The 20,540-nt window shown below is 45.8% G+C and overlaps 1 protein-coding gene across 1 annotated transcript in view; it reads left to right on the top strand.

The window, feature by feature from the left end:
* Nucleotides 1-20,540, top strand: part of FAT2 (FAT atypical cadherin 2) — a 59,929-nt gene that overhangs the window by 31,756 nt on the left and 7,633 nt on the right. The window contains exons 10-21 of the mRNA XM_029998354.1: nucleotides 466-4,518; nucleotides 6,729-6,925; nucleotides 7,557-7,710; nucleotides 8,463-8,696; nucleotides 9,498-9,887; nucleotides 11,229-11,443; nucleotides 12,071-12,208; nucleotides 12,863-13,006; nucleotides 13,712-13,909; nucleotides 14,999-15,806; nucleotides 16,610-16,755; nucleotides 20,071-20,512. Of these exons, the coding sequence (XP_029854214.1) occupies nucleotides 466-4,518; nucleotides 6,729-6,925; nucleotides 7,557-7,710; nucleotides 8,463-8,696; nucleotides 9,498-9,887; nucleotides 11,229-11,443; nucleotides 12,071-12,208; nucleotides 12,863-13,006; nucleotides 13,712-13,909; nucleotides 14,999-15,806; nucleotides 16,610-16,755; nucleotides 20,071-20,512 (7,119 nt within the window). The remainder of the gene's footprint in view (nucleotides 1-465; nucleotides 4,519-6,728; nucleotides 6,926-7,556; nucleotides 7,711-8,462; nucleotides 8,697-9,497; nucleotides 9,888-11,228; nucleotides 11,444-12,070; nucleotides 12,209-12,862; nucleotides 13,007-13,711; nucleotides 13,910-14,998; nucleotides 15,807-16,609; nucleotides 16,756-20,070; nucleotides 20,513-20,540) is intronic.

Here is a 20,540-nt window from a genome sequence, read left to right on the forward strand (position 1 = left end):
TGCCTATTTAGCAGGTAAATTCGTTGCAGGAGACAAGCCATCCTTTGCTCCATCTTTCTCACTGCAATTTAGATCAAGGACTGAGGAATTTAATTGCTCCTGAAGTATTGGTAATTATAAGCATGACAGGGCTTGAAGGAACTAGTACAGTCTGTGCTACCATGTTCTGCACACGAGGCAAAAGCTTCAAGCACATGCTCTGCCACCACTAAATACACTCAAATTAGAAGCGTATTTATCTCTAATTTACATTTTGATTGATTTAAAAGTTACCTCGTAGATCTCAATGAGTTCATTGTTCTTAGAATGAAAATTATTTAGAAATTAATGAAGATTGTTGTCTCCCAGTGAAAGAAACAGATGTTAATTAGGTCTGAAATCAGGAGCATCTATGGAAAACAGGTTCAGAAAACCAAAACCAACAGGGTGTCTGCATTCTTCACTTTGTAATTTCTCTTCTTGCAGGTAATGGGGAAGGTTTCTTTAGCATCGACCCATATTCTGGAATTATTACAGTTGCCCAGAAACTGGACCCATCCAGGCAGGAGCGATTTACTCTCATTATAAAGGCAGAAGATCAGGGGTTCCCCCAGCTTAAAGATTCTGCTACAGTACATGTCCACATTAGACCTTCTGATCGAACCCCTCCAAAATTTCCCGAGGCCGAATACATCACAGAGATCAGTGAATCCACTGCTGTTGGCTCTCCTCTGATCCAAGTTTCAGCCACAAGCTTGTCACCAGTCAGCTATGAAATAAAAGATGGAAATGGAGATGGAGTGTTCTCCATGAACTATCAGTCAGGCCTTATTTCCACTCAGAAGAGCTTAGATTTTGAGCAGGTATCTTTTTACCAGTTGAAAGTCCGTGGCACCAACATGGCTGGAGCGTTTACGGACACGATGGTACTTATCTATGTCATAGATGAGAATGACAATGTGCCTATCTTCGTTAAGCCTTCCTTCGTTGGCTGGATCATGGAGAATGCTCCATCCCAAAGCATGGTTCTGGATGAAAGCAATGCCCCCCTCGTGACCCATGCAACAGATGCTGATCAAGACTCCAATGCTCTGCTGGTCTATGAGATTTTGGAACCAGGGGCACTAAAATATTTCACAGTAGATCCCAGCACAGGGACACTGACCAGTCGTGCTGATATAGACTATGAGCTCACCCCAGTTTTCCACTTCAGTGTACATGCGCATGACAGTGGAAGTCCCAGCTTATTTGCATCCAAGCCAGCCAAGGTCACAATCCATGTTAAAGATGTGAATGACTCACCTCCAGTCTTTTTCAAAGACACTTATGAGCTTTCTGTCTTGCTGCCTGCCCACCCAGGGATGGAGCTTTTGTCAGTGCAGGCAAAAGATGCAGATTCAGAGGTGACCTACAGCATCGTGGAAGGGAACCTTGATAATGCTTTCTATATTCATCCACTCACAGGTCTCATCTCCATTCTTAATGCTACTGGCCTGGGAAGCTATCGTGAACTCACAGTCAGAGCTGGTGATGGCTTATATAAGAGTACTGCTCTGGTTAAGCTAAATTTAACTCAAGCACAAGGTACTGGCTTAAAATTTGATCAAGACGTATACACAGCAACTGTGATGGAGAACTCTACAGATGAGAAGACTCTCACTGTTCTTGGGGTCAAGGGATATCAGCTAAATGAACCACTTTTCTATTCGCTTTTGAATGGAAAGGAAAGATTCAAAATGATCCAGGCATCTGGAGTACTCCAGACCAAGGGTGTGAAATTTGACCGCGAAACACAAGATGTGCACGAGGTAGCTGTGGAAGTGAAGGACAATAGGAAACCACCAAGAGTGTCCCAAGCCACAGTCAAGGTTTACGTAGAGGATGTCAATGACAATCCACCACAGTTTGAGAATGTGCCATATTACACCTCGGTGCAGGACGGCACAGAGCCAGGTGACGTACTTTTTCAGGTATCAGCAACAGACAGAGACATAGGGGATAACGGAGCCATTACCTACTCATTTGCAGAGGACTACAAATACTTTTGGATTGACCCTTACCTAGGAGACATCTCACTTAAGAAGCCTCTTGATTATCAAGCTTTAAATAAATACAACCTCCGAGTCATTGCTAAGGACAAAGGTGAGCCTCCCCTCCATGCTGAAGAGGAGGTTGTGATCAGTGTGAGGAACAAATCCAACCCTCTCTTCCAAAGTTTGTACTACCGAGTGAAGGTGCCAGAAAACATCCCCCTGTACACATCTATCCTCCACATACAGGCTCGCAGCCCTGAAGGCTTGCGCCTCATCTACAACATTGTGGAAGAAGACTCCTTGAAACTGTTCAGCACCGACTTCAAAACTGGTGTCCTTACTGTCACAGGTCAGCTGGACTATGAGCTAGAGACAAAACACACGTTCACCGTTAGAGCCACAGACACAGCGCTAGGATCCTTTTCAGAAGCCAGAGTAGAGGTGGAGGTAGAGGACATTAATGACAACCCCCCCATATTTTCTCAGATCATCTACACGGCATCTGTCTCGGAGAGTTTGCCAGCACAGACCCCTGTTATCCAGCTCTTTGCTTCTGATAAGGATTCAGGCAGAAACAAAGTGGTTTCCTATCAGATCCTGGACGATGGTTCAGATGCTGCCAAGTTCTTTAATATTGATGCCAGCACGGGGCAAATAGCAACAGCTCAAGCACTTGATTATGAAAAAAATCAACAGTTTCGCATGAAAGTAAGAGCTGCAGATCATGGGATGCCTCCACTTAGCAGTGATGCCCTGGTAATCATAGATGTGACAGACATCAATGACAATCCCCCTGAGTTCAGCCAGCTTCAGTACGAAGCCAAGGTAAGCGAAATGGCTACATGCGGGCACATTGTGATAAAAGTCCAGGCCCTGGACCCCGATAGCGGTGACACCACCCGACTGGAATACGTGATACTCTCAGGCAATGACAATAGGCATTTCACTATCAACAGCACTTCTGGAATAATATCCATGTTCAACCGCTGCAAAAAGGACTTGGAGTCATCTTACAATCTCAGAGTTTCTGCTTCAGATGGAGTTTTCAAGAGCACGGTGCCTGTGTATATCAATACCACAAATGCCAACAAATACAGCCCCTCTTTTCGGCAGAACGTGTATGAGGCAGAGCTGGCAGAAAATGCTGAGATAGGTACCAAAGTGATTGAGCTGCTGGCTATTGATCCAGATGGTGGCCCATACGGCACCATTGACTATACCATCATAAATAAACTCGCTCATGAGAAGTTCTCCATAGACAATAAAGGCCGTATTGCCACACTGCAAAAACTGGACAGGGAAAACTCAACAGAGAGAGTCATTGCCATTAAAGTCATGGCCAAGGATGGGGGTGGGAAGGTGGCATTCTGCACTGTCAAAATAATCCTTACAGACGAGAACGACAACCCACCTCGGTTCAAAGCCTCTGAATACACACTGTCCATCCAGTCCAATGTAAGCAAAGGCTCCCCTGTCATCCAGGTACTGGCTTATGATGCTGATGAAGGTGCAAATGCAGATGTCATTTACTCCGTTGACTCCGTGGAAGATGTGGCAGAAGATCTTGTGGAGATCAATGCTGCCACCGGGGTTGTTAAGGTCAAGGAGAGCCTTATTGGTTTAGAAAACAGAGCCTTTAACTTCAAGGTGAAAGCTGAAGATGGTAGACCCCCTCACTGGAACTCCCTTGTCCCAGTGAATCTTCAGATTGTCCCCAGGGAGGTGACATTGCCACGGTTTTCTGAGCCCCTGTATACATTCTCTGCATCTGAGGATCTTCCAGAGGGATCAGAAATAGGGTCAGTCAAAGCTTTTGCAGAGGATCCCATCATATATAGCCTGGTGAAGGGAACCACTACAGAAAGTAACAAGGATGAGGTGTTCACAGTGGACGAACAAACAGGGGCTTTGAAAATCAAAAAAGCCATGGATCATGAGACCACCAAGTGGTACCAGATTGATGTTATGGCTCACTGCTCACATCAGGAGACTGAGCTGGTGTCTCTGGTCTCTGTGAACATCCAAGTGCAGGACGTCAATGACAACAGACCCGTTTTTGAGGCAGATCCCTACAAAGCTTTTGTCATGGAGAACATGCCATCAGGAACCACAGTCATTCAAGTGACAGCTAACGACCAGGACATGGGAAGTGATGGACAGGTGACCTACAGTCTAGAAGCAGAATCTGGCAACCTCCGAGGACTCTTCACCATTGATGGTGAGAGTGGGTGGATCACCACCCTAAAAGAGCTAGACTGCGAAGATCAGGAGATCTATCGCTTTTATGTGGTGGCCACCGACCATGGCAGGAAAGTCCAGCTTTCTTCCCAAACCTTGGTGGAGGTCACTGTCTCTGATGAAAATGATAATGCTCCACAGTTCACCTCAGATTTCTATAAAGGATCAGTAATTGAGAATGCAGAGCCAGGGCAGGTTGTTGTCACACTGAGTACCATCGATGCAGACATCTCTGAGCAGAACCGGCGGGTCACATGCTACATAACTGGTGAGTTTTTCCTGACTTTAAATCTTCAGTGAGCAAGAATAGAGTATCATCTCAAAGTGAGGATTTGATACCATGCCTTACAGAATATTAATACAGAAATAGCATTATACTGATGGTCCTATCAGAAGCAGGACATCAAACCCAAGCTCTGTCATGAGCTGGACTCTTCAATTAAATGAGTCTGGGGTATCCAAAACTCTTTAGTAACTAACCGCAGTGGGTAGAATTATCATTATAACTGTCTCACCACTGAATCATCCTGTTTATTTGGAAATAAATAAATAAATAAAATATATATAAGTAATTACACAGTACTGTAGATATATTTATTTACACTTTCTTAACAGAGGAATAATTAAGACAGTGTAATTGTAATACCTATTGGAAGGACAAAGTGGTGGTACAGCAGAAAGGAAGGCTTATCTCACATAGACACTGTGATCCACGTTTAAGTTCTTTGACCCAGCTTTTTCTCCTGCAAACACTGCAGTCAGTTTACACATCACACATACGTGTAGCCTACCTGTATTTTTAATAACTATATATATGCACATAGGATGCATATAACTTTCTGGTATAAAATGTGTTTCCTATGAAGCCACTTTGACTCTGACTTAGCAAACAAGTAGACCTCACAAGGCTGCAGTTAACCGCTCTGCAGACTGGTGGATATTAGAGACTGTCATGTCAATCTTAGTGAGGGTTTTGGCTAACAAGAAGTGCTAAAGATGACTCTTGCATCCCTGAAACATCAGTTGTGCCAACTAAAATTAACCACTGCTGTAAAACAACAAAAAAGTTGTACTGGAATGTTTGTTGTGCATCTGCACAAGTAGAAGCTTGATTTTACAGTACTTTTTAACCCCAAAGGGTCTTTCTCAGACCTGGAACAGATACTTCAAATTAAGATGTTTGTTCAAACTCAAATGGGGACCCCTTCAGGGTCAACACATTTAGCCAGATCATGCTGCAGCCTGTTATCTATTATTGTAACCATCCAAAACAGGGGAGGAATGCTGGTACTTTCAATTGGTTTATGGCGTGCCTAGGTATTTGCAAGCCTTTGGGAGGAAAGATTCAATCCATTTACGTATTCATATTTCTGCCATCTTAAAGTTAGTAGTAACTTCCAACTACTTTAAACCTAAAAGAACACATGCTTATACTTACAAGCCCAGGTCAAACTCTACCCATGAACATATAAATACAACTGCAGTATAGCACTGCAGCAAAAGAAAGGTGGAGAACAGAGAGCCTAGCTTTCCATTGGTCACATGCCCATTGATTTCAAACACACAGAAACTAAACCTGAGCATGGGCTGGAGTCTCCCAGCATGAGAAGAAAGGCTAGCAGAGGTCTCATTGCGTCTCCAGATTCACAACCTCATCACCGCAGCACAAATAGAAGCAGAAAGAGAGTGAATTTAATTTACCCTGCTGTGCGAGGCCCTTCAGAGTCTAACACAAACAAGCCCTGCAGCCAGCTCTCTTCATTGCCTCCCATTACCTAATGTGCTCCCTCCTTCTGCCCAACGGCATGGGTTCAGCGGAGGACACCAGCTCCTTGCCAGAAGAGAAGGATTCTCCAGGGGCAGCATCCACCCCATTTAAAATCTACTCTGTGTAACATCAGCAGAAGCAACATGAATCTGGTGGACCGGAGAGCCTGCCTAGTCTGTCTCAACATTTGGCTCTTACAGAATCAAAAAGTAGCCCCAGAAAGCACAGCTATGTATTAAATACATCTATAGGATAAAAGGAGGTACAACTATACATGGTACTGTAACAATAAGATCCAACCAATGTCTGCAGGGTATTTGCAACTCTCAGATCCCTTTAGGAACACGCACCAAGAAAAACTGACACACTTTAGGAAGGTAAGACAATGTGGTTTTGAGGCAATGAATATGCACGTCTGCAGAATATTACCAAGATATTTTTGCAATCAGGAGTTGTTTCCTCTTTCCAGTGTAATATGCAGACAGTGAATAACAGAAACAGGCAGGGTGTTTCTCAGCCGTGCAGTGAGGTAGACCAAATGCTCCTCACCTGCCTGATACGACACCAATGCCCTCTCTGTGTCACCACTGCAAGTCCTTCAGCTCTCCTAAGGGACCGGCAGTGGACACATCTATATCCCCTTTCCTTATCACTTCTGATTTTCAGCACTCAGTAAATGCCTTTTTTCCTTGCCTCCTGCCCCCTTCTAGAAGGAGACATACTGGGACAGTTCACAGTTAACCAAATCGAGGGCGAATGGACAATTTCTTCCAAGAAACCCCTGGACAGAGAAGATACAGAGAAATATCTCCTCAAGGTTATGGCCTCCGACGGGAAATTTCAGGCCACCACTGAAGTGGAAATTTTTGTTCTGGATATCAACGACAACAGCCCTGAGTGCGGCCAGGTAAGATGTCTGTCCTGGGACACTGGGGACATGAGGCGAGCATCTGGAAAGGAGAAAACACAATAGCAATGAAGAAAGAACAGAAAGAGCGTGTTAAGAGGGTTTGGCTTGTCATAATTCTTCTCACACAATCCTGTTGCTTTGATTATGCTTAGCAATTTTAATTAAGCTGCATGTCAAGCAAGAACATTAAATCTAGCCTCCAAGCATGTTTGCCAGCAGTAAGTGAGTGCCTAAGCATTATGAAGGATAATTTTTGGAGATAAACAATGCCAGGAAGCCTCCTGGGTAGGGGCATGTAAATTACTGAGTTTTATATCCTGCTAAGCTGAGAGATTCCCATCAGGAGGTTTGTTACTGTAGAGAGCTGATTGCTGGTATGGATGTTACCCATGGTGAGAAAGAACAGAGGTGGTTGCTTCCCAAAGGAGATTCAAAGGCTTGTGTGAAATGAGCTCACTGGTCCCAGTCCACACCCCAGCAGCCGGCAACATGAGGCACAGTGTGTTCCCCTGTAAACCGCATGGTTTATCCTTCTCTGCAAAGCTTCTGCTAGTCCATTCCTCCCCATACAGGATGAAGGTATTTTGGAGACAACTCAGATGTCAATAACACCTTCTGTCCTTGCCAGATATTCTACACTGGGAGAGTCTCTGAAGACGCTCTGCCGGGCCTTTTCATTTTGAAAATATCAGCAACTGACCCCGACGTCGGCAGCAATGCCCAGATAACGTACAGCCTCCACGGCCCTGGCGCAGAGGAGTTCCGTCTGGGCCCACATACAGGTGAGAGCTGGGCAATGGGATGGTTTTAGCCTCTTCCTCACCCACTCCCAAGAAATGCCAGCTCCCAGCGTGGTTCAACATTTATCTCCTCTTGAGCAAAAAAAATGACTGCTCATTCCAGCTCTCCCAAGCTAGGATGGAATGACAAACAGGCAGGTTTATTGCAACGTGGTATAGAGGAGACTAAGCTCTGCGCCTTCCCGCTAGCTTTCTTTACAAATGTTGGCATTAGCATTGTTAAAATGAAGGGCAGACACTATTGCTAACAGCCAGGTCTCAAGGAGGAGAGATCAGTAAGTGTTTGGCTTGAGCCAAGACCCAAGTTCTACACTCTAAAAAATGTCTTAGCGGTTCTTGGGCAGTATATTTGCCCAAACAGACATGATGATCATTCTAGAGATCACTTGGGGTTCATTACATTGCAGAAAGCTTAATGCAGTGGGGTGTATAAAGGTGTTTAGAAGTACAGTTTATCTATGAACACTTTTATCCCATGACGGCATCCCTTGCATGAAGTTCAGCTCGACTTGCAGGACTCCCCGTGCCAAGCCTTGCCAGGGATCCGAGAATAGCCCCGAGCAATGTGGTGTGGACACATCACCGCTATTAGCTGGATTACAAATGGTGTTCAAACCTGGTCTGTTGTCTCCCACGGTTCATCCAGGAAGGCAGCGTGCTTGAACCTCTCTGAGCTCTCCTAGGCTGCGGCTGCTGTTGCAGGAGACAAGACCATCTCCTGTTCTTTCCAACAGGGGAACTGACCACATCTGCACCTCTCGACCGTGAACAGAAACCTATGTACCACCTTGTTGCCAAAGCGACTGATGGCGGAGGCCGTTCCTGCCAGGCAGATATAACACTGATTATAGAGGACACGAACGACAACGCACCGAGATTCTTCCCCAGTCACTGCGCCGTGGCAGTTTTTGACAACACCACAACAAAGACACCCATCGCCGTGGTTGCTGCCAGGGACCTTGATGAAGGTGAGTCAGAATGGGATTTACTTTTTAGTAGAGTTCATCTTTCACCCTGAATAGAAACCTTTGAAACCTAGGGAAGGGCTACAGCAATGGGCATAGCTGACTGAATCTTAGCAAAGATGTGCCCGGATCTCATTGCTGACATGTTCTTGACTAGCAGGCTGGCATCAGCATTTTTGTGACCCTGTAAGAAGTGCAATATCTGCAGAAACACACAAGGACAGACTTTGAGGACACACACAGTACCTGTAACTTTGATGCACAGAGCAAACTGTGACACACTTTGTCTGGGATCCAAACCGGACAGAAACTTTACTAAGGATGGAGATCGAGAATGAGCATAATAAGGATAAAAGGAACTTTAGATCTGGATGGGGTAGATGATATGGATGTAGAGGTCCTTCTGAAGACACAAAGATTCTCAGAAACATAGGTAAGGCTCCTAAGAAAGGAGCTTTCAATAAACATCTCCAGCAGAGACTGAGTTTACAATGACAGAGAAGCAAGATCATATTTATCTGCTTTGGAAGCAGATATGAAGGGAAATTATGTTTAAAAACAAAGGAATTAAAAATGGGAAGCACCACTAAATACAGACAGGTGATGCTGACAGATGGTGGTGAGGGTGGCTAGATGTCTGAACCTACAGATGGACAGGGGCACACCTGATGTTCATACAGCCTCCATTTTCCCCTAGGAATTTAAGGTCACTAAGTACACATAGTTCTAATGGATTAAAAGAAAAATTAAAACCAACAACATCCCTACCCATGAATTAATGCAGCCTGTCCTTTATTCTTCCAGGTCTCAATGCTGAGGTGGTCTATTCTCTGTTTGACTCTGCCAATGGACACTTTTCAATTGAGGAAACCACAGGGGTGATCCGTCTGGAAAAGCCTCTGAAGGATTCGCAGCATTCGGCATTTGAGCTGACAGTCTGTGCTACTGACCGGGGCACCCCAGAGCCCCTCTCTGCTCTTGGCACTGTCACTGTCTCCGTTGTGGATCTAAATGAATATCTGCCTGTTTTCCTGGCCCCTGAATATGTGGCCATGGTAAAAGAAGACGTGGCTGTGGGTACAGAGGTTCTCAACTTGTCAGCCTTGACAAGGGACAATACAGAAAACACAGAGATCAAGTATGAAATTGTGAATGGCAACGACCATGGGAAATTTCAGCTCAACTCAAACACAGGTAAGAATCTCGTGCCCAAGCAGGTCCAGGTTGACCCAACATCAAAGGCTGTCCTTGTTTGTGTCTTCTCTGGTTCTTCTCCATTTGGCTTGCACCTCTGCTCCCCTCTGTCTTTAGCCAGCACAAGGGTAGGGAATACAGTGTTCTCTTCTACCCTAAATTTTGCCAGCCAAGTCACTTAAGGAGTGATCCCAATCTTACTGAAATTAATGGAAATATTCCTGTTACATGTCTGGAACCTGAGACACGTCCATGGGAATGACAGATATATAGACAACAGGATGGGGAAATTTTTCCACTTCAAAATGCAGGAGAAGGTTAAAAAAACCACTTTTAAAGACACTTCATTGAAAAAGTGTCTCCATCCTGATCCCACAAGGAACCTGCAGCCCAGGGTAAGAGGCAGCTTTATTAGGTTGCACTCAATGAATGTGGATAATACCAATCTGTTAACCATGAGCAGGTGTTGAGCCAGGTTTACTAGCCAAATAAAGCACTGCTCTGTTTGCACAGCGATTTGATAAGAGCTGTTATCGGAAGGCCAACATTAACTACCTGAAACAAGCCTTTGGCTGCCTCATCAATGGTCTTCTGCCCTTGGCTGTAACATCCTCATCCACGGCACCTTCCTCAGCTTCTCTGTCCCCAAGGCTCTTGCTAATTTTTCCACACCAATCTTCTCATTAGTTTGTATGTCTTAAAAGACACATAACAGTGTCGTTTCCAGGGAATAATTTTGTGACTGTTTCAGTGCTGAACGCAGGAAAGCATTCTGTTGTCCCCCCCCTTTTTTTTTTTTTGCTTTATGTCTTCAGTCCATGTTCCTCACTTGTTTTTTGAGATTAACAGCCTCCTTCTTTCTGTGTTGTATCCCAAGCCTCACTTGCAAATCACAGCATCTTGCCGCATACCTTTTTTCCTGTACAACTGTGCATCTACATCTCACACCTTTTCATCCTACCTATGACGCATTTCAGTGATGCTCTACTACTGCTTTGGTCACAGCTTTCAATGGCACTGTTGGACTCTCATCCTATTTTGTCCCAGATCCCCTCCAATCAAGATTCCTGGATACCTTCCAGAGTGAAAGTTTATTTCACCTCTTCAAACACTTGATACCAGAATGAGGCAGGTTATAGCAGAATCAGTTCAATTATAGTTTACATGATGCCATTACCTTCAGTATCCTGATTTAACCAGAGAAGGTCAAAGTTAAGTCAACAGCACCTTTTCAGCTGGCAGTTTGGCAAACGTCTCAGTATATCTCTAGTATTCCAAGAAACCTCACATGCCATTCATTCAAAGTATCTTCTGTCCTTTTCTATCCATCGGCCAATGCAGGTGCCTTATACATAAATGGGAGCTTGGACTTTGAAGCAAGTCATGAGTATTACTTATCCATCGAGGGCACAAGGAAGGGCTCAGCTTCTCTCAGTGATGTGACCATGGTGGTGATCAACATAACTGACATCAATGACCACGCACCAGAGTTCATCCAAGACCCTTACTTCGCTGATATCCGAGAGGACGCTGCAGTTGGAGAAATCATCCTCACGGTACGATTATGAACCAGGCCAGCTGTCTTTATCTATTCTTTTATTTGTGCTATGCATTATTTACTTTTGCACTTTACTTTTCCTTGGACACAGCCACCTCAGTAGGTTTGTGACATTGAACATCTAAGATTTAAGCACAACTTTAAAAAAGGATGATTGCCAGAATTCCTGACACTCCATAGACAGGGAGAACACTTTGCCTTATAAGACATCTTTAAGTGAAAGCTTGAGATACCTAAGGGGAGCTCAGGAGCTTTGGGGACCTCCCAAGAGAGCTAAAATGCCTGCAGAAGGCCAATACCCTTGCAACCTGGGGAAGGCAGAGGCTTCCCTGGGCAGAATAGCAGAGCCCAAAGTATTTCCATGTGAAGTTCCCTGCCCAGCCTGTTACCATCACAAGGGTGGTAAAATCAGGAAAGGGACAAGGAGAAAGCCTTTGGTGTAGCTGTGTTGAGTTTTTTCTTGAAAAAAACTAATGAATGACACTTATGTAAACCACCTTCCTTCCTCCTCCTCACTTGAGGCAAGCTCAAACCAATACCCATAAATGACAAGGAGGTCCTGTCCCCTTTCCTCCATGGCAAGGCCTTTTTGGGCCAGGGGTCCTAGTTTTTTTTCTCCTAACAGGTGTCAGCTGATGACCTGGATGGAGCAATGAACAATCAGATCACATATTCAATCGTAGGAGGGAACCCACTGGGACACTTCACCATTCAACCCAAAAGCGGGCAAATCAGCATCGCCAAGCATCTGGACAGGGAGGAGGTGAGTTCAAGAAAATGGGAACAGGAAGGCTAAAACAGATATGCCCCAAAAGACTGAGGGAGCATTCCTCCTGTTCTCTGAATGATCTACTTGTAATACTGTAAGCAGGAGGCAAGTCTTTCATTCATTCATTTTCTAGACTCATAGATAGTGCTGTAGGAAGGCAGGGCTTTAGTGAAAGCAATATAGCCTTCAGTGGTCACAACTCTGGGCTTTGGTCTGCTCCACTGGTGCTTCAAGCTGGCTGGGTGAGAGTCAGCCCCAAACTGGAAACCAACATGGTTGGTTTCTGCTTCTCTGCATCAGAGCATTATAGAAAACAGGTATGGGGAGGAGATGGAAAGGACATCTGGACAATGTCTCATTCATAAAACATTAGCGGCTCAGACCACTATTGACAGACGTTTGCCCAGCTTAGTCTCATCCATCTTTGGCAAGTTGTTTCCATTCTCTGCAATTATTGTGAGGCTGATTTTCTTTAGAAATGTGCTTTGAGATTTATGGATGAAGAGCCTTAGCCAAGGGCAAAGCTATTGTTATGGTGCAACACATGGCCCCAAGCATTTCAACAAGCTGCAACAGAGTAAAACATCAATGTGAAAAAGCCACCATTCCTCCATTTCTCCAAGTAATCATGCACTACAAATCCTCCAGATCCCCAGTTATTCCCTGACAGTTCGAGCCACAGACAACGGCCACCCTGCTCAGTTCAGTGACGTCGCTGTGCGTGTCCATGTGTCTGATGTCAATGACAACCCTCCTCGGTTCTTCCAGCTCAACTACAGCGTGGTGGTGCAGGTAAGCCAGGAGGCAGTTTGTTCTCCCAGTCCATCTTGGGGTACTAAGATACTCGTGCATGGGCCACTGTGGGAGCAGAGGGGTGAGGCAGCGATGAAGCATGCTGTTGCTTTATGCTCATTGCCACAAAGAACTGGTAGCATCTGCAGGGCAGATATTCTGCAACAGATGCCATTTTCTCTTTCCAATAGCTTCAGGCACCTCCTGTCCTTTCAGTACAGAGAGCGCAGAGCTTTTCACACTTCCCAAGCCTGAACTGCAACCCATTTCTCCCTTGCAATCATCCATGTCTACACCACAACATAAAGAGCAGACCCAAGCACATGGTCAAGCATCATCATGTCTGCTGGATGCAGTCCAGTTGTCGCTTGGACTCAAAACACCTATACATACTCAGAAAGAAACATACACAAAACATGCTTTCATCTGCCCTTGTGCTGGCATGACTCAAGGGGAAAGCAAGGGCATCAGCTCAACTGTATATGCTTAGCTGCCACATAGGTAATACCACGAAAGGGAGTCCCCTGCCACCGCTGGGTCTCTGCCATTTCTGGCAAGAGTCTCAGTCTGCATGTACTAGAAATGCACATGGGGTATGAGATTTGTTTCCCTGTTCCTGATCCAGGAGTTCTAGGGGCATTATGGGTTCCCCTGGGCCTTTTCTCTTTGCTTCCCTTTCTCCACTAGCATCTTTCCCCATTTCAGGAAAACGCTCCCGTGGGTACAAGCGTCCTGGAGTTGATTATGAGTGACAGAGACTCCCCAGAAAATGGACCACCGTATTCATTCCAGATCACCCAGGGCAACGATGGGAAGGCTTTTGATGTCACCCAAAATGGTCTGCTGGTGACATCATCCATCCTGAACAGAAGAACAAAAGAACAGTACCTACTACAAGTCCAGGTAGAGCCTGCCTTACTGTCCTGAATTCCCCAGCTAGATTAAGTAGCAACAAAATGAGATTAGGATGGCACAGGTGCATGGAAATGTCTCTGGCTTTGGAGAAATCCAATCCAGGCACAAATTATGCAGGTTGGAGCCAGCTCCAGAGGTCATTTCTCCACACAGTCTGCCCACAAGAAGCTGGGAGGCAGCTGATAAAATCAGATAATATGATCATGAGAAATACTCTGTCAACTGTTTCCTTAGACAGATGCTCTTCCCAGCATCATTCTAGCGACTTCCAGTTTAAACTGAGACCTGGATCTGGTCCTACAAACTTTCTCCAAGTATCCTTGTCATTTAAGAAGTGGTTTAAGTTCCTCTTCAATGAGGATTTCTATTGTTGCAGAGTGAATTAATTAATATTCATTGTTATCAGTAAGGATAATCCATTACAAACAAAAGGATAATAACGTGTAAAGTACATACTTCTTCAGTAATGGTAGTTGTTCTAAAAGCTAGGTACTATTATATTATAAACCTCAACCACTAACTGCCTAAGATTAGGGAGAAACTTATGCAATAATCTGATTATTCACATTTTTCTATTTTGAGGTTCCTTGACTCATGCTAGACAGACATTGTCAGAGGGGGGACACAGGCTTAAATAGTCCGGAAGGTGAGCAAACGTGCTGATGTGCGTAACTGCCTTATATCTTTGTACACTCAGTTACGCGTGGAACCCCCAAAGATTGGCAACATCTCTAAAGACGATTAATCGTCAGGAAATCAGAGCCAGTCAAGTGTGCCTCAGCTGCTGATGAGCGCACGTGGAAATAAGCACGACCCCACCGCTAACAGAAGGTCTCAATCAGTCTCCGTGCTGGAAGGCATGCTGCCATTTCCCTGGGGCCATCTCCAGGCAGAGGTCCAACACTGCTGCCAATTTTTCCCATTGCTGCTTCGTTCCCAACCCACTGCCTGACAGCTTCCACCCATTGCTACCCACAAGGCACTCTCCTTTGCAAGACCTTATCAGCCCGTCCAGTCAGGTGAGGTGACAGTAAGTCAGCATGTGGCTACAACAGATCCTTCTGTTTCCCTTGACAGGTCTCCGACAGCGGTATTCCTCCCCTGTCCTCATCTGCATTTATAAATATCCAAGTGACTGAGCAGAGCCAGTATGCCCCCTCAGCCCTTCCCCTGGAGATATTCATCACCACCAACGAGGAAACCTTCCGAGGTGGCGTTCTGGGCAAGATCCACGCCACGGACCGAGACCCCCATGACACGCTGGTGTACACTTTGGTGGCAGAAGTGCCCCAGGAGGGGCTGTTCTCTGTTGGGGCTGCGGATGGGAAGATCATTGCTGGGGACAAGCTTCCCCACGGCCACTATCTTCTGAACGTGACAGTCAGTGATGGTACGTTCACAGCCACCACCAGCGTCAATGTCCACGTGTGGTGCTTCACGCAGGAGGCCTTGGACAAGGCGGTGGTGCTACACTTCCGCCACCTCTCCCCCGAGGAGTTTGTGGGGGACCACTGGCGCAACTTGCAGAGATTTCTGGGAAACATCCTTGTGACCCGGCGCCAAAACATCCACATGGCCAGCTTACAGCCTGCGGCTACCTCTGATGGAGTGGACCTGCTCTTGGCTGTTGGAGAGCCACATGGTTCCTTGTATGAGCCTCGGGTCCTTGCAAATAAGATCACTGTGTCAGCTGGGGAGATGGACCAACTCGTCGGTCTCCGGATGAAGAAAGCAATTCACGTGCCGTGTCATGGGTCAGATTGTGCCCATCGTGTCTGCAAGGAAACCATTCAGCTGGATCCAGGCATGATGTCTACTTACAGCACTGCCCGACTCAGCGTCCTCACCCCACGGCACAGCTTGGAGCAAATCTGTTCTTGCAATGGTGAGCAATCCTTCCTGGCAGTGTCCCACCCTATAAACCTGAGCACGTGTTTTCCTTCAGTACACTGTAAAGCACCTGGACTTTCCATGGAATTAGGTTGCCCAACAACCAACAACTCTGCCTGCAATTTCAAAGCCAAATCTAGATTCTCAGAGCTTGAAAGGTTCACATAGTTTTTTCTTTTTTTTTTTTTTTTTTTTTTTAATTAATCTCCTGTAGCATTTAATAACAGCAACATCTACCTAGCTCATTAGGAAAAGTCACCCATACCTAGCAGGTAATGAAGTTCTCAAATGATCAGAATTTTGATCTCTGAGCTCCTGTGTTGATCCTAGACTCAGCAAAGCACAGACTAACTGATAAATTTGAGTAAAGCCAAATAAAACACATTTGTTATACTCAGTCTAGAATACTTTGAGAAATAAATGGAGGGAGCAGGGATAGAGGTTAGCATGACTTGGGCAGGTATGGTAAGGAGATACCATAGAATAATACAAAGACTTATTAAGGATTAGGAAATTCAAGGGTGTTGTAGACCACGCTGAAGACACCTTGAAGGTGCTATAGGACAGAAATAGCCAGGCTGCTATTGCAGGATTGTTTTACAGTTGATTACATAGAAGAAATACTGGGAGCTCCAAACGGGAGCTACGGGAGATGCAGTGCAGCGGTACATAGGTTGCCGTGGGTGGGACTGTTCCTGGACACTTATGGTGTCAGGCTGGGAAAAGAGGCAAGGCTTGATACAGTCCATATCCTCAAAGTGTGACAAAGATGAGACCTTTTGCTCATTCTCCTTCCAGGAACAGCTGTGAGGTTTGGAGGCCACAGCTACATTTGGTACCAGCACTCACAGGTCGGCTCCTGGCACATGCATTTTCGCCTGAAGACCCACCAGCTGCACGCTGTCGTGTTCTACGCTAACGGGACTGACCATGCCACTTTGGAGGTATGTATTGAAATGCACGGGGATTTCTTTCCAGTGTAAAAAAAACCTCACTCTTTGTGGGAAGGGAATCACAGAAAGAAGATGCAATAATATGTACCCTTAGTAATTCATCTAGCTAAAGATAAGACTTGGGAAGACCAAGGGAGAGCTAAGCACAGTTTGGCAATTGCTGCAGCCACAACTAGGGAATTTTCTTTTACATCTGTGAATGAATGTGCTAGTCTCTGGTGTGAAGGCAGCATATGCTCATATCATATATCTACATCATCGTATTTCCTTATGGCTTGCTTCTCCATCCCTCTCTTATACCACACCTCTCAGTGCAAACAATTTACCATGTGGAATTTTCCCCAGACCCATCTGCTTCCAGTGTAGCAAAGGGAATACTTCCCCCCAGACCTTAGGAGTGGAACCACACTCCCACTAAACACACAAACCCTTTGCCAGACCACGGTATGGCTCAATCCAACACAGAGGCGGCAGCCACATTGGACTAGAGGGTTGGGGTAACAGGGTAGAGATGAGGAGGGCACAGGTGAGCTCTGCGGTTGGGAATGATGTCACCAGCCTTTACCTGCATCAGAGCATATGCCAGTCAGGTCATGCATCTAATCAAATAGACCTCAATTTAAAGGTCCTTTACAGTAATGGACAAAACAGACAAAGCAGGAGTCTTAAATGCTATTTCTCAATGCTCCACTCTTTTTCAACCACTTTCTTCAGGTGGTTTCACTGTTTAAGACACCTGCAGAGCCAGGAACAGTTCAGTCCGATCACTCTCCTCCCTCTGGCTGCACACCAAATCTACCCAGCATTCAAAGATCATCCTCCTCTTCCACTTTGGCAGGAGAAGAAAAGCAGCAGATGACTAAAGAATAGGGGTTTTGTATATTCCTCATCAATTAAATTCAGACTAATTGGAGACCAAGATCATAAGACATACTTACCAGCTGACAGAGATTTGTCCCTGAGACTAATCATGTTGAGATCTATACACTGTAACCTACCTGGAAGTGCTCATCCTGTCCCTGAATTCCCTCATTCCTTCTCACGGTTTCACCACCTCATCTTCCTATTTTGAAATACTTTTCTTTCAGCTGTTATAAAAGACCCACACAGACAGGGAGCTGCACAGCAGCCAACACCCAGAGACCTGCCCATGGTACATATTGCAAGCTTCTGCTGCTGTAGCCATCACTCCTGAAGAGCAAGAGCAGAGAAACATCATCCATATGTCCTGTACCCATCTCCAAGAGTGACTTTAAGCTGCATTGTAAAGGGCTGATGAGAAAAAACTTCTCAAGAAGGGTCTCTAGCTTTCTACCCTGTCTCTAGGAAGGAGAGTCCCCAAGTAGTTCAGCAGAAGGAGTCCAGCACTCCAGATAGTGTTCAGAAAGGACGAGATGGCAGGAAGGTCTACTGAGCCAGGCCTAACACACAGAGTCAAGGCAGAAAAGACTCATTATTGATGGAGTTCAGTGTGTCTATGATCTCCTGTACCCAGATGTCTCCACAAGCTTTTCAATAGGAAACTATCATAAAGCCTCCACCGTCAAGTTGCCTGTGTATCATTTCTTCCCTGACTCACTTTATTAACAATATCTCAGGGGTCAAATCTTTTCTAGACCATCTGGCCTGAAAAAACTGAAGGAACCCCTCAAGATTTTAAGCTTTGTAGACTGCAGTACTCTAGGTGTGAGCCAAAGCTTTGAAAGAATCATAACCAATGGTTCATAGATTTGGTGAAGAGGATGAGTTCTCCCAAGGGCATGCATATCATCGCCCTTCCAACCACTAAGCTCTCCTGATGTTCAGAAATAGGTTGCAGCAAGAGGATGGCAAACCAGGCAAGCTGGGAAAGACCTGGCAGTCTGTCAGTTCTTGCTCCAGGGAATCGAGTTCTCAGCTGTCTCCCAGCCCCAGAAATTGATAAGCCCAATCTAGAGACCCATCTGAAGTGAAATCATATTCCTCCAGATAAAGTGAAGTGACAAAGTTCTCTGGTGCACTTGCCAATTGTGCAAAGAGATTTACACACATGTTGCCCTGAGGCCTTTCCATGGCGTGTGCCAGCTGCATCTAGTTCTTCCTTCTTTCAGCAGTTGCTCTCTCCTCCCACTGGGATTTATTCATACTGTGGGCTTCTCTAAGAGTTAACTGTTGTCCTGCTCTGCTTTTGACCCATCCAGTGTAGCCCCATCATATTGTGTAGTAGGTTCCTCTAGTGTTCAGTGTAGCCCGTAATCACTCCTCCTCTTCTAGCCTCTTCCAAACATCACTACTCCTCACTGTCTCTAATGCCCCCCATAGAGATCTCTTTTGCCTGGAATGAATTGCTTGATGTTATGTAGCAAGCTCTGCAGGTTTTCCATGAATGTTTCGTTCCATCTCTTTTCTCCTTCTCCATAAGCTCTTGACTTCTATGAGAGAGGTTTTATCAACAAAGCACTGGGAAGAAAAAGGTGAAAGGAAGGTTTATCCCTGACTTCACCCTGAAACAACACAGCTAACCTTTCCTTTCTCCTTCCTCCATATGATTCTTAAAGATTAATCTTGGGCCACAAATAGGAAGTTCTGACATCCCAGTTTAACGCAGAAAACACTGGTGTGGTTCACTTTTAGCAGCTCAATATTTTGTCTCCCTCCCATCTGCTGGAGATCAAGGATTGGATTGCAACACCTATCAGCAGCTTTGGCCTGGCTTTCCAGCATGCTGCTTAGGAGCTGGGTACAACAGTAATACCTTTCTCTGCCTCCCAACTTCTCCTTGCCTCCTCCAGAGAAAGCTGCCAGTGCTCGTCCTTGATGAGGTCCTTTCAGCACCCTCACCCATGCCAAAGGGGCAACTGCTCCAGCACCTTCCCCACCACTAACGAGACAGCAAGAACAGAATAAAGGCCACATGGCCCAGAACAAGAGTCCACCTGTGACTGGTGATGGAGTTATGGATAGCCTGAATACCAGGGCTCTGATTAGGCTCAGGAAGAGGGGAGAAGGGGCAAACAGCTGCAGGAGTATGATGACATGGCTCTGCACCCTGTTATGTGCAAAGACAAGCTTCCCTCCCTGCACACTGGTCAAAGGTTGCAGGGAAGGACCACGGGTGAAATTGTGCCAGAGAGATGAAGGCGTTTTGCAAAATAAAGGAGGTTGCAGTCACTTAAACAGGCTTTAACTGATCCATGCATAGCTTAATATGGGTGAAAGGGGCTGCATTTGTGTAGCTGGTCAATTCTTGGAAAGTGTTGAAAGCCTCCATGAACAGCAGCCACCCTGCATCACAGCTAACCGTGACTCCTGGGACATGTTTTGCAGATGGTTAATGGAGTCCCTCAACTTGGGTACAGCTGCCGGGGGAACTACAGCGGGAACCTCTCCTCCTCACGTTTTGTGAGCGACGGTGAGTGGCACTCAGTGTTCCTGGAGGTGAAGAACACATCTGTCCGCCTGCTCATCGATGGCCTGGGAAACGCCTCTCTCCAGCTGCCGGGGACCTGTAGTATCTCCCGGGGCAGACGAGACCTGCTTTTTGGGGGCCTCCGACAGCCACCTCAGTCCCAGAAAGTCACATGGGGGTTCAGGGGCTGTCTGGACGTGGTTGCAATCAACGGCAGAGAAGTGGTTCTCCTGCCCGGGAAAGGGCAATCAAAGGAAGTCATGGAAGAAGTGGGGATAAAGCAATGTTGCTCCCCTACCGGTGCCTGCAGCAGCAACCCATGCCTCAACAACGGGATGTGCTCCGAAACTCATGGAGGAGGTATGTGAACATCCCATGCAGAGCAATA

Source organism: Aquila chrysaetos, chromosome 22 (genome assembly GCF_900496995.4).
Source record: "Aquila chrysaetos chrysaetos chromosome 22, bAquChr1.4, whole genome shotgun sequence".
Taxonomy (NCBI): domain Eukaryota; kingdom Metazoa; phylum Chordata; class Aves; order Accipitriformes; family Accipitridae; genus Aquila; species Aquila chrysaetos.